Below are 14,584 nucleotides of genomic sequence, written 5' to 3' on the forward strand. Positions count from 1 at the left end.
CTCCTGGTCGCTGATCTATAGGCAAGACCTGGCGCAGGTCTATAGGCAAGTTTCCTCCTTGCTCTCCGAGCCTCAGGCACCTTCTCGGTGGACCAGGGAGCTGTCCTGCCTGCCCGCCTGGGCTTCAGCACAGTCGCCGTGAATCGGGCTGGAATTCTGTCTGGGGAGGGGCTTCCAGGAGGCAAAAGAGTTATGCCACCCCAGGGAATGTTACTGCTTTGCCAGGTGGTGTTTTTGGTTTTTGTTTTTTTTAAGATTTGATTGATTTATTTGAGAGAGGAGAACACGCACACGAGTGGGCAGAGGGGCAGAGGGAGAAGGAGAAGCAGACTCTCTGCGGAGCAGGGAGCTCAACACAAGGCTCCATCCCAGGACTGTGACCGAGCCGCAGGCCGACGCTTAACCAGCTGAGCCACCCAGGCGCCCCAGCTTTGCTGGTTATTATTTCCATCCTTCCCATCCTTTCCTCTCTAGCCCTGGCTCTGAGTCCCACTGCGGGGACACCAGCAGCAACTACTCCTTTTGACAAAGATTTCTTTGCAACTTATCTTTATTTCTTTGGCAGTACTTAGAGAAGTACTCCCTGTTCCTGGCAGAAAGTGGTGAGAGTGTAGATGTAATTGCTATGGAGGTCCTAGTGTGTATTTCGGTCTTTTCTGTATTTCACTATAAATAGAGACCTGACTAAATATTTTTATTACAATAATAAGATCATGTATGTATGTTCTTCAGTGAACAGTTTTTCTTGGCAAACGAGAGATGCTGCATATCTTTCCATATTAGTAAATGTGGATCTGGTTCCTCTTTTTTCTTAAATGTCTCCCTGGCAGCCTATTGTATGGACACGGCACCGTGGGGGTAAGCATTTCCTCTTGCGGGCAGCTTCCAGGTTTTTTGCTGCCGTAGTCAATACCATGTTCCCTGGAGACTGCATGAAACCTCTGTAGGCGTGCGGTCCGGATGGGGGCAGCCACACAGCCCTGTGGTTCCTTCCGCAGTGAACAACCAAGCAAGCGAGCTCGCTTCCCATATTCTTCCCGCTGCTTTTCTGCGTCCTTGGGTGTAGCCAGCATGGAGGGGCGAGGCAGGCTGACCTAGAGCTACAGTTTCTTAGAGTCTATGGAAAGGATTGTAGGAAAAAAACATCATCTAACATCCACTGGGAGAGTAACTGTTGATACCTTGGGGAGGACTTAGGCAGCCTCTGGATGCTTCCTCACGTAAGACGGGAGGCCGTGATTGCTGTGTCAGTGGTTGTAAGGACAGCGATGTAAGAGCAGCACCAAGTCAGCAGTAACATCCCATGTGCCAGAGAAATTGCAGACACGTTACCTGCACATCCAGCCTCACTGCTGGCATATTCCAGGAAATTGATTGTTATTATTATATATTTATGTATTTATTTAAAGATTTTATTTATTTGAGAGAGAGAGAGAGCATGAGAGTAGAAGGGTCAGCAGGAGAAGCAGACTCCCTGCTGAGCAGGGAGCCTGATGTGGGACTCGATCCAGGATCATGACCTGAGCCAAAGGCAGTTGCTTAACTGAGCCACCCAGGCGCCCTTGTATTTATTTTTATTTTGTACTCTCGGGCTTTGGGGAACCAAAGATTTTTCCACTCTCTAGGCAAGGTTATATTTTCCTTTTTAGGAACTGCCCCCTCCGCCGGGCCCCCCATTCAGGGCAAGTTGGTGTGCACCAACAACTGAGTTTGGATCTTTATTTTAGTTTGTCTTAGTTTTTGAAAAGGATTTTATTTATTGGGTGCCTGGGTGGCTCAGTGGGTTAAGCCTCTGCCTTCGGCTCAGGTCATGATCTCAGGGTCCGGGGATCCAGTCCCGCATCGGGCTCTCTGCTCAGCAGGGAGCCTGCTTCCCGCTCTCTCTCTCTGCCTGCCTCTCTGCCTACTTGTGATCTCCTGTCTCTCGCTGTCAAATAAATAAAAAAAAAAAAAATAAAGCACTTTCAGACCTCTTTCCTGTCCTCATACATAAAGATACACTTATGTGTATGTGTACAGACACATTCATTCTTAGAAATGCACAGTGCTGATTTGTGGGTTTCCTCCACCAGTAAATGGTGTCATACCGTTTCCATTATTCAGCAACTTGCTTTTTCCCCCCAAACAGTAAATCTTAGAGATTGCCCATTCAATACCTTGATTTTTTTTTTTTTTTTTAAATAATCTGTACACCCTATGTGGGGCTTGAACTCATGATCCCCAAGATCAAGAATCACGTGCTTTTTCGACTAAGCCAGCCAGATGGCCCAACATGTTGATTTTTATTTTTTTTTCTTTTAAATAGGCTCCACGGCCAGTGTGGAACCCAGTGTGGGGCTTGAATTCACAGCCCTGAGATGGAGACCTGAGCTAATATCAAGAGTCAGATGCTTAACTGAGCCACCCAGGTGTCTTGAACACACCTCACCTTGATCTTTTTTTATTTTAAAGATATTATTTATTTATTTGAGGGAGAGGGAATGCACATGAGTGGGGGAGGGGCAAAGGGAGAGGCAGATAATCCCGAGCAGACCCCACACTGAGCACAGAGCCCAATGCAGGACTTAATCCTCTGATCCCGAGATCATGACCGGAACTGAAATGAGGAGTTGGATGCTTAACCAGCTGAGCCACCCGGGCGCCCCACACCTTGATCTTTTACACTGGATCTTAGCCAAAGGCCGAGAAGCGATATACCTTGATCTTTTTAATGGCTCTGTTCTACTATACCAAGTGTGTGGAATCTTCTCCTGTGCACAGGCTGGTTTTCGGGAATGCCCGAGTGTTCTCTAGCATCGTAAGCGCAGACCCATCCTTGGGCTGCTCACCTGTGCACACCTGCGTAGGTGATCAGGGTGGCTGGGTCACGAGGCAGTGAAAGCACTACCAGATGGCTGTCAGGACACAGTAACTGCCTCTCCCACTCTCGGGGTCTGAGAGGATCCACTTCTCCGGCCTCCGTAAACACCTGTTTTTCTTTTTTTTCTTTAAGATTTTATTTATTTATTTGACAGAGATCACAAGTAGGAAGCAGGTTCCCCGCTGAGCAGAGAGCCTGATGCGGGGCTCTATCCCAGGACCCCGGGATCATGACCTGAGCCGAAGGCAGAGGCTTTAACCCACTGAGCCACCCAGGCGCCCCAACACCTGTTTTTCTTAACCTGATACGTAAAATAGTACACCGGTGGTCCTCAGCTCATTTGGCGCTGTTAACTGTAATGAGCATTGTAACGTCAGCGAGCTGCTATTTCTTTTTTTTTTTTTTTTTAAGATTTTATTTATTTATTTGACAGAGAGAGATCACAAGTAGGCAGAGAGGCAGGCAGAGAGAGTGAGAGGGAAGCAGGCTCCCTTCGGAGTAGAGAGCCAGACGTGGGACTCGATCCCAGGACCCTGAGATCATGACCTGAGTGGAAGGCAGCGGCTTAAACCACTGAGCCACCCAGGCGCCCCGCGAGCTGCTATTTCTTGAGGGGACAAACGTGTCTAGCCCAGGTTGGGGGGGGGGGCAGGAAAAAACTTTTGCCACTATTAGTCAAAATGTTCCTCGTTGTTTCTTTGTAAACAAGGAAATGGAGGATCGCACAATTAGTCAGCCGAGGGTGGGGACCAGAGTCGAGGGAACAAATCTGCGTCCAGGACCTTTTATGTTGTGCCTTAAAAGAAACGCTGGTGGCATTAAACCCGCCCGTTGCCAACAAGGCGTGCCACGATTCTCTTCTGGGTTTGGCAAAAAGTAATTTTGATCCTGTGGAATAACATGCCCTTGAATTCTGAAATATTTTTTCCTTTTTTTTTTTTTCATTTGGAGCCACAGCCTCCAGCCAGGAGGTAATTTCCTCACTGCATGGGGAGAGTCGGGGAGCGTTTGAGTCACTGGTTGAGAGAGTGCAGTGGGAGAGCCCTGTGTCCCAGGCAGGGCATAGAGCACCAGGACAGATGGATGGACAGACGGATGGACAGACCCTCAGGCTCAGAATACTGCAACTTCCTTGACAGGCTGGGATCAGACAGGCTGCCGTTCACAGTAGCTAAATAGGAAAAGAGAGAGTGGTACTTTTTTATTTTTTAAGTGCAGAAATTCAGGAACTGTTTTAGTTCTAAACATGTTCTAACCATGTCTGCAGCACGGTTATTTATAACAGGGAAAAATCAGTGACAAGCTCAAAGTCTAACAGCGGAGAACCACAGGGGAACAGTGATGTCAGTAGTGACTTAGCTATTCCAGCTGACTTGCAAATTCATGATGCCATGTTTGTGTTTAAAAATGGAAGGGATGGGGGTGCCTGGGTGGCTCATGCGGTTGAGCGCCGGACTCTTGGCTTTGGCTCAGGTCGTGATCTCTTGGGTCATGGGGTCCAGCCCCCTGTTGGGACTCCGCTCAGCGGAGAGTCTGCTTGAAGATTCTCACCCTCTACCCTTCCCCCCACTTGTGTATGTGAGCTTGCTCGCTCTCTCGCTCGCTCTCAAAGAAATATTTAAAAAAAACTAAAATAGGGCGCCTGGGTGGCTGAGTGGGTTAAGCCGCTGCCTTCGGCTCAGGTCATGATCTCAGGGTCCTGGGATCGAGTCCCGCATCGGGCTCTCTGCTCAGCAGGGAGCCTGCTTCCCTCTCTCTCTCTCTCTGCCTGCCTCTACCAACTTGTGATCTCTCTCTGCCAAATAAATAAATAAAATCTTTAAAAAAAAAATAATTAAAAAAATTAAAAAAGTAAAATAAATATTTAAGTGATGTGTTCTCTGCCTCTTGGAGTGTCATTTAGGAGACATTTTTTGGAGGAGAATGCCCAGTTTGTACATTTTAAATGTGACCCAGCAGTTACACTTCCAAAAAATATGTCCTACAAGATTTTGCACAGTTGGCGTAAGGATTTACATGACGCTGTTCACATCGGGGCCGCCTGCACTGGGAATTATTGGAGAGAATCCCAGTATCCATCAGCCGAGGTTAGAGAGATACCTGAAGGTACATTTATATAATTGTGTGTCTCACAACTCCAGAGGGAAAATGGGGTCAGCCCAGCCTGCCTATATGTATGACATGGAGGGACATGCAAGGCCCCGTGTTAAGAGGGGAAAAGTAAGGAGCAGAGCAGAATTCGAGGACTCTGGCCCGATGCTATATTCCTGCGTGTTAACAAATGCAGAGGAACAAACTTAGAATCTAAATCGGCGGTCAGCTGTGGTTTTCAGAGCACTGGGTCACAAAGTACTTTCACTTTCTACTTCGCATTCTATAGTGTGTGTGGTTTTTTACAGTAAGCAAATCATACATTTAGAAGCAGGAAAGTAAGATCACTGTACATAAAGTACTAATCCCCATGGGCCCACTCTCCTGAAAGGCTGTAAACTGTATTTTTTTAAAATTTATTTATTTATTTGACAGAGAGATATCACAAGTAGGCAGAGAGGCAGGCAGAGAGAGAGGAGGAAGCAGGCTCCCTGCTGAGCAGAGAGCCCGATGCGGGGCCCCATCCCAGGACCCTGGGATCACGACCCGAGCCGAAGGCAGAGGCTTTAACCCACTGAACCACCCAGGCACCCTGTAAACTGTATTTACAGTGTGATTCCAGTTGTATGAAAGATGTACCAGGAGGATCTGGGAAAAGAGCAAGCCCAAAGCACTGGGCGATCATTGCTCTGGGTGGACGACGCGTGTTGGGTTTGAATTTTGTCTTCTCTCTTTTCTAAGTATTTTCGTTAAGCAGGAATTCGCTTTCAAGTTGGAAGAAAGAAATTCTGGGCTTTATTTTTGGACTTTGCGGAGATCGGAATCCCAAGCCCCCATGAGGAAGCCCTAGCCTGTGGGAAACTGGCGTGTGCACATGTTTCTTGGAAAGCTCGGTTGCTCTGCCTTCTCTTCTCTTGGGCAGGATCCCAACTGTGAGGTCAAGGCCCAGGCCAGCGGCACACTTGGGGTGCTGTCCTGTCTGGGCCTGAGCCCGTGGGAAGCTGAACCCCACAGGGCCAGTCCTGGCGGCTGAGGGATCCCGATGGCAGGTGAGGAGGTCTGGAACTGCTGTGGGTCTGCCAACCCCAGTGTTCAGCCCCCTCCCCATCGTGGCTCAGGCCTCTGGCCAGGAAAGGAGTTTCGGCCTCACTGATCCTGCAGGGGAAGAGCAGGAAGAGATGGTGACCCAGTGTGGGTGCTGGAGTGTAGGGAGGGCACCCGGAAGGGTTCTACCTTGGGGATTATAAAAGCAATAAAATGAGCTTTTTAAAACAAGAAACGGGGTTGGGAGGTGATATTGTTGAGAATCAGCCTTGTCTCCATAATGTGCCTTGCTCATCTTTCCCGATGAGTACCCAGAAACCCTGGTTCTCAAAGGTTTTAAAAGTTTAGGGGGCTATTTTGGGTTCCCACAATGGTGCAGGGGCATTAAGGCATTGAGAAGGTGGAGGGCATGGATGCTAAGAGCCTGAAATGGGCAAGGCAGTCCTGCACAAGGAATATTGCTGTGACCCCAGGACCTTGGAATGTCCCATGGGAATCTGTTCCTAATCATCTGAGCCCAGAACTTTGGGCTCTGTTCATGTAAAGGCAACATATCTATGGCGTGGTGGGAGATATTCTGAGTTTAGGAAGATGGTGTTGTCTACAATTTTCATTTAAGGCGATGAAAGTGATTTATACAATATTTACAGAAAGGTGACGTTGGCTCTGATAGGGTCCAGAGTTCCCACGCAGAGTAAGCGCAGTTGTTTGGAAGGGCTCTTTCGCATTTTCAGGGGGTATAATCAAAATTTATTTAATCAGTCCCCACAGATGGGCATTGGGTTGAATTCAGTTTTGTACGTGTATGTGTGCAGACTTGTGTATTTCTCTGGGACACGTTTCTAGATGTAAAATTGCTGGGTCAGAATACAGGAATTCACATTTTTGATCCCAGTATATTGCCAGGTTGTCTTTGGAGGCAGTTTAGACCCACTGACCGTATGCGAGGGCACCGGTTTCCCCATATCCCGGCCAGCACTGGTTATGAACAGTCATTAAAATGTTTGCCAGTCTGGGGGCACCCAGGTAGCTCAGTCAGTTAAGCATCCAACTCTTGATTTCAGCTTGGGTCATGATCTCAGGGTCCTGGGATGGAGCCCAGATTTGGGCTCCCCACTGAGGGGTGGGAGTCTGCTCGAGATTCTCCCCCTCTCTCTGTCTGTCTAACCCCCAACTTGCGCATGCACTCATGCTGTCTCTCTCTGTCTCTCTCCGCAAAATAAATAAATCTTTAAAATGTGCTTCCCGGGGCACCTGGGTGGCTCAGTGAGTTAAAGCCTCTGCCTTCGGTTCGGGTCATGATTCCAGGGTCCTGGGATCGAACCCCGCATCGGGCTCTCTGCTCGGCAGGGAGCCTGCTTCCTCCTCTCTCTCTGCCTGCCTCTCTACCTGCTTGTAACCTCTGTCAAATAAATAAATAAAATATTTAAAAAATAAAATAAAATGTGCTTCCCAATGTGTATTATGTGTCTTTGGTTTCATAGTTCAGTTATGTCTCTTCTGCCTATGGGAAGGCTGTGCCCATGTGAGAACACACAGGGTCTGTTGGGAACTCTATTCCTGAAAGGATCACTGATGGGAGTGTTATTTCTCTCTCACTTAGTCTGCTGGGAACAGAGCTGGGAAATCACGGGGCAGAAGGAGGCTGGGGTGACCCTGCCCCACAGCCCCTGCTCTAACATTTCCCTTTGCCTTTTGCAGGAAGCTTGGAAGCATGCAATCGAGAAGGCCAAACACATGCCCGACCCCTGGGCTGAGTTCCACCTGGAGGATATTGCCACGGAATGTGCCACGCGTCACAGGTCAGCAGCTTGTCCAGGGCTGCTGTATGGCCCCAGGTCTTGAGGAGTCCTTGGGAGTCTGGGTCCTGCCTCTGCTCGGAATCACTGAGGCCTAAGTACCTTTGGAGGCCAAGGAGAAGGGATTAATAATAGCATCTGCCCATATTTGAGCATCTGCATGCTTCGGGCGCTAGGCGTTATCTCCTTTACTCCTTGGGGTGGTTGGTCCTCTAATGGACGAGTTCGCCAAGCTGGGCCAAGCTATGCTGCGGTAACAAATACTCCGGCGGCTCAGTGAGGCAGTGTTGTGCTTTTCACTTGAGTGAAGTTGGCTGAGAGCCCAGGGACCATTGGGGGCCACTTGGGGACCCAGGCTTCTCCCATCTCGTGGTTCCACGTGGTCTCTCCACGTGGCCCCTGGTTGCCACTGAAGGGAGAGTGAATGCGTGGAGATAGCACGTGAGCTCTTTGACGCCTTGGCCCCAGGAAGGTTCACAAAATGGAGCTGTGAACATCTGGATTTCCTATTAGAAAAGGTAGAGGGAGAGGAGTTATGTTAGGGGGTTTCAGGAAGAAAGAAAATAGCAAAAACTACAGAATGCCACCACCAGGGATAACTGTGATGACAATAGCTCTTACATATTGAATCCATGGGACAGGCACTATTTGAAGCCCTCTGTGTGTGTGTATTCGTTAAAAAAAGCCTGAAGTAGGAATCATGGCAAGTATTTGGGACTACTCTTGAGAATCTGATGAGGGTCATCCCAGAAAGCTGCACACATATGTCTGATTTTGTGCATAGTATTAGAAGGCTCTTGGACCTGTCCTGGAGTTCACCCACTGTCCTGTGACCTCTGTAGAGCCCTCCAGCCAACACCCTGAGGTCCCATAATTGCCCCAGGGAGATGGAGGTTTGCCCAGGGTTACCTGGGTAGTTAATAAGCTAACCTTCTGACTCTCAGCTCAGGGTCTTTCCATTAGAACTCTCTCTCTCTCTCTCTCTCTTTTTTTTAAAGATTTTATTTATTTATTTGGCAGACAGAGATCACAAGTAGACAGAGAGGCAGACAGAGAGAGGAGCCCCCGATGCAGGGCTCGATCCCAGGACCCTGGGATCATGACCTGAGCTGAAGGCAGAGGCTTTAACCCACTGAGCCACCCAGGCGCCCCTAGAACTCTCTTTCAAATGCAGGTGACAGAAACCCAGTTCACAGTGTTCAGCATAAAAGGGAATGTTTGGCTCACACATGTGGACTTCAGGTAGGACTGGTTCCAGATGCTCGAGGACACTTTGGGCTTTGACCTCAACTAGATTCTCTTGTATCAGTAGCACAGGTGCCCCCAAGATCCCCACATTTCATTTCACCCAATAGAAGAGGATCTTTTCTTTCTCAAATAGTTTTAAACAGAAGTTCCATAATGGAATGTCATTGGTCTGGCTTCAGTTATATCCCCCTCTCTGATCCAGTCATGTGCCAGGGAGCTTTGTTCTCATTGGCGATGTCTGGATCGCATACTGCAAGCCAGAAGGTGCTGGGGATCAGTTCTGCCCGGTCCGCATATTCTGAGAATGGAGGATGGTGGTTCCCTAATGGAAATTGGGGTGCTGTTACTGAAAGGAGAGGGATCAGATGCCAGGCAGGCCGAAACTGTGTAAATTTCTAAATCTTTCTATGACATGTCCCTGCTCCTGCCTGTGAGGAGATGGCTCAGAGCCTGACATGCACCCCCTCCCCACCACCAGAAACCCACCTCCTAGCAGGCCCTGGGACTGTGCTGGCAGCTAAGGTCAGCATTGTGGGGGCCCCAGTAGGGCAGGATGTGGACTCTGTTCCTCCCCAACTGTAAGGCCAGCATGGTGACTGGTTGGTCACTAGGCAACCCAGGGAGTCCCCTGGAAAACCAGATCCCCAATGCTGAGCCGGCTCTGCGTGTCCTGGAGCTCTGTGGGTACAGGGACCAAGCCAGACTGTTTCCCAGCTGAAGCGGCTGCTGGCGGAGGGAACTCAGGCTTCGATGGCTAGAATCTCCAGAAAATTTCTAAACTGGAACGCTTCCTTGTCAGTTTCTGGTGGTGCTGGCTGCCCCTTTTGTTGAGACAGATTTCCTGTTCACATGCATGGTACACAGGCTGCCTAGGAGCAAGGCTGTGGTTGCAACTGACCGGGGTCTGCATTCTGGGCCCTCCGGCAAATAACTCACCTCTCTGAGCCGCAGTTTCCCCACCTGGAAAGCGGGCGCCATAATTGTGCCAATCGAACAGAGCCGCTGCAAAGGTTAATTGAAGAGCTCTGTTTAAACGCCCTGCTCAGTGAAGTTGGAGCAACTCTGACCTGTATGGGGTCAGTGGTTCTGAAGGACAATTAAGATCCGTCTGACATCCCATATCTCCCTCATCCCTCAAGTTCTGGGTGCCTCGCAGCCTTCAGTCTTGTTTGGAAGTGAAGGTAGACTTTTCCTTTACCTTCGTCTCTATGTAGTAATAATAATAATCATCATTGCTATTATTTATTGAACACGGGACATGGGTTGATTGGAGGCAACTTGCAGCTCTGGCCACCATCGTTGCCCCCGGCCTGGGAGAGGTTACCTGCCAGGCCTGTACTTGTCTTTCCCTGTAAGAGGTTCCAGGCTCTGAGAAGCCTGTTCTCACGGAGCTGGGAGTGGTCTGGAGTCCTTCCCGAGGAGGGGTGGGCCAGGGAGACCTCTGCTAGCGCTAAGTACACCTCAGCCCCGGGGGAGGTTTTAGAATTTAGGGATTTACTGAGCTGAGGCGGGCTCTCTCTCCCAGGCAAATCTGTTTGAGGCTCAGCCAGGCCTAGAACCAGATTTACTCTGTGGAGATTCCTGAGACAGAAGAGATGGTAATGTTCTGGAACCTTCTCTGTCTTGTTCTGCTTTGGGTGTCCTCCAGCAGCCCCTTCCTCAGCTGGACTCAGAGGCAGGACCTCCCCTACCCGTTCCTGCCCTAGGACACAAGCCCAGCTACCCGTCCTGGGCCTCACACAGGTGCCCGACAAGATAGCGGGCACTGCCGCCTCCTGTCCTGGGACTTGCCATTTTTTGTGTAGACTGGTTAAAATAAGGATATTTATTTATTCAGTTGTTCATCCAACTTGGGTGTATGAAGCTTCCACAGGCACCGGGCCCTGCAGTAACGGGGGGCCAGCTGGGGGAGCAAACCCACGTACAGCACAAGTGTTGGGCAACACACTGGAGAGGAAAGGCCAGTGTAGGGGGCCTGGGAGGGGAGGGAGAGTGTCCACAGACCCAACTCGGGAGGTCGGCTGGGCCTGCGGATAGAGCAGTCTCTAGCCCAAGGGCAGCGAGAAGCCAGAAAAGTCTTTCACTTTTATCTCATTTCGTTTTTTTTTTTTTTAAAGATTTTATTTATTTATTTGACAAAGAGAGCGATCACAGGTAGGCAGGCAGGCAGGCAGGGGAGGAAGCAGGCACCCCGCTGAGCAGAGAGCCTGATGTGGGGCTCGATCCCAGGACCCTAAGATCACGACCTGAGCTGAAGGCAGAGGCTTAACCCACTGAGCCACCCAGGTGCCCCAAGTCTTTCACTTTTAGCCAGTGGGTGAGAGGACCATGGTATAGACGCTGTACCCTGGGCTGGCTTCTCTCTGCAGGTACAATGCTGTCACCGGGGAGTGGCTAGAAGATGAGGTTCTGATCAAGATGGCGTCTCAGGTGAGCCTTCTCCAGCCCCGCGTGGGCAGGGCTGAGTGCAGATTCCTCTTGAGCAGCCTTCTGTCCCTGTTCCCTCCCTTTCTCATTCACCTGACTAACTTTGGGGCATTCTTTCTATTATCATGTATTTATTTTATTTTTGTAACTGTTTTATTGAGATATAATTCACACACTATACAGCATAGCCTTTTAAAGTATACGGGTTCAGGGGCGCCTGGGTGGCTCAGTGGGTTAAGCCGCTGCCTTCGGCTCAGGTCATGATCTCAGGGTCCTGGGATCGAGTCCCGCATCTGGCTCTCTGCTCAGCGGAGAGCCTGCTTCCCTTCCTCTCTCTCTGCCTGCCTCTCTTGTGATTTTTCTCTGTCAAATAAATAAATAAAATCTTTAAAAAAAAAAAAAAAGTATACGGGTTCAGTGGTTTTGGCGTAGTCACAGAGATGTGCCTCCATCACCGCAACTAATTCCAGAACGTTTCATCATCTTCGTATGAAACCCTGTACTTACCCACCAGCAGCCAGCCTCCAATCCCTTCATCTCCCCCAGCCCTGGACAACTGCTAATCACCCCCTGTCTCTGTAGGCTTACCTATACTGGACTTTTTATTTTATTATTTTTTTAAAGATTTTATTTATTTATTTGACAGACAGAGGTCACAAGTAGGCAGAGAGGCAGGCAGGGTGGCCGGGGGCCGGGGGGGGAGCAGGCTCCCTGCCAAGCAGAGAGCCCGATGCGGGGCTCGATCCCAGGATCTGGGATCATGACCTGAGCCGAAGGCAGAGGTTTTAACCCACTGAGCCACCCAGGCGCCCTGTATGTATGCTTTTGAGTATGGCTTCTTCTGCTCAGCATTTTGTCTGTGACGAGTTTATACTTGTTTTTGCTAGACCCATCATTTATAGAACAATACAGAATAATAGAACAGAACAACAGGGTATACTCACTCTGGTTGCTATATGGTGTTCCGAATGAGTAGACCGGATGATTTATCCATTATATTCTTAGTGGACATTTAGGCTGTTTCCACTCCTTTTCTTTCTTTCTTTTTTTTTTTTTAAGATTTTATTCATTGGAGAGACAGAGGAGGGGAGGGACAGTGAGAGAGGGACAAGCAGACTCTGTGCTGAGTGCAGAGCCAGACATGAGGCTCAATACCACAACCCTGAGACCCTGACCTGAGCTGAAATCAAGAGTTGAACACTTAGCTGACTGAGCTGCCCCGGCTCCCCTCCACCCTTTTTCTGTTACAGGGAACAGAAAAGCAGGGCTGCAAAAACATTCTTTGACATGCAAGGTTACCCCCATAACATCTTCACCCCGTGGGGGTTCTTCTCCTCAGCCAGGGTTGGGGGCAGGTGGTCTTGTCATCCCCTGAAGCCTCCAGGCTAGAAGTTCGGTCAGGCTTTAGTGCCAGGGTAATGGAGGGAGGGCTCAGGAATTTTAGGATTTGGTGGGTGATGTCCAAGGGGAGATTCTCTTCCTGACTCAGGACTCGTTCTGGTGGGACACGGGGCCTGATAACGCTCGTGTGGTGTCTTTCAGCCCTTCGGCCGTGGAGCGATGAGGGAGTGCTTCAGAACGTAAGTGACTCAGCCTGGCTCTCCAGGAACCTGCCCAGACTCCTTCAGGCTCCTAAGAGTGGGGGCCTTGCAACATTTCTGGCCGAGAAACCGAGACAGTAGCCTCTCCTTGTAGGCTGAGTGTCTCTCTGTCTGGTGTCCGTCGGACCACACATTTGCCCTGCTGTGGAGGGAGCCCCCTGTGGAGGGGGCTCAGGGAAAACATGGAGTATCCCACTAACCTCCACTCTGATGTTTGGAGGCCACAAGATGTGGGTTAGGAGACTTTTAACAATGTCCCTTAAGCCTCTTTGCAGCCCTTTGAAGGATGCAGTGGGTCAGGCTGGGTTCCTGGTGGACCCAAGTGCCCAGGCAGACCCTCTGCTGTCTCCCCCCTACCCCCGCCCCCAGGAAGAAGCTCTCCAACTTCCTGCACACTCAGCAGTGGAAGGGGGCCTCCAACTACGTGGCAAAGCGCTACATTGAGTCTGTGGACAGGGACGTGTACTTTGAGGATGTGCGTCTACAGATGGAGGCCAAGCTCTGGGGAGAGGAGTATAATCGGCACAAGCCCCCCAAACAGGTGTGTGGCACCCCTCCCTGCCACCTTCCCACACAAGGCGGCCAGGGTTGGAGACTGGAGACAAAGTTAACAATGGTGTCAATCTTGGTTCCCTTCACGGTTTTAACAGAAGCCAGTAACAGCCATCGTCTGTTGAGCACGATTCACTATATGCAATCATTTATTCCTAAAAACAGAGAACTCTGAGGTTGTTTGAGCTTAGGATGTTTTGATCCCATTTATGGATGGGGTCTGTTAGGACTTTCATTTGCAAATGTTAGCAACCTCAAATGTTAGCCTCATGCTAAAAGGGAATTTATTACCTCATGTAACAGAGATAGGGCTGGCTACAGGTAAGGCTGGATCCAGGACCAGACAGGATGTTGAGAATCTCCCCCCCACCCCCATCTCCAGCCTTGGTGTTCTTCTGTGGGCCATGAGCAGCTGCAGGCTCACTTCCTGTCTTCTCAGAAACCTTGGTGGCAGGACAATACCTGTTTTCCCAGAAGTTCCAGCGGAAGTCTCAGAACTGGGTTTCATTGGCTCTGATTAGGTCACGTGCCTGTTGCTGAGCCAGTCACAATAGCTGGGCGAGGGGATATGCAGATTGGGCAGGCCTGAGCCATATGCTACCCCTTAGAGGCAGCACTGTGGGTCCTTCCCCCAGACTATGCAGACTGAAATGGGTGGCTCCCAAGAAAAAGCAGAAGGAGGGGAGAAAGGATAGTGTGTCTGCCCCTGGGGAGCCCCAGGCCCAAAGGGGTTAAGTGACCTGCCCCAACAGGCAGGAAAGGAGCCAGCGCTCAAAGCCAGATGTTCCAGGCCCCTGCCCGGTTGGCTTCTGCAGGTGAGCCCCCAGGTTGTTTAGTGAACCCGGGCAAAGCAGAGTTTCCTGTTGCCTGTGGGCATTTGAGAAACAGCATTCTGTGTCTCTGCCCTGCACACGTACATAGCTCAGCTTTCCCACTGTTTGAGCACCTGCGAGATAACATGC

The 14,584-nt window shown here is 50.0% G+C and overlaps 1 protein-coding gene across 5 annotated transcripts in view; it reads left to right on the forward strand.

Moving 5' to 3' along the window:
• The window catches only part of EEF2K (eukaryotic elongation factor 2 kinase), a 66,226-nt gene that overhangs the window by 26,088 nt on the left and 25,554 nt on the right, over positions 1–14,584 (forward strand). For all 5 annotated transcript variants that reach the window (XM_045993152.1, XM_045993153.1, XM_045993149.1 and 2 more), the window contains exons 3-6: positions 7,697–7,797; positions 11,412–11,472; positions 13,012–13,049; positions 13,440–13,611. In XM_045993152.1, coding sequence (XP_045849108.1) covers positions 7,697–7,797; positions 11,412–11,472; positions 13,012–13,049; positions 13,440–13,611 — 372 coding nt within the window. The remainder of the gene's footprint in view (positions 1–7,696; positions 7,798–11,411; positions 11,473–13,011; positions 13,050–13,439; positions 13,612–14,584) is intronic.

The sequence above is a fragment of the Meles meles genome, chromosome 21 (assembly GCF_922984935.1).
Source record: "Meles meles chromosome 21, mMelMel3.1 paternal haplotype, whole genome shotgun sequence".
Lineage (NCBI taxonomy): Eukaryota > Metazoa > Chordata > Mammalia > Carnivora > Mustelidae > Meles > Meles meles.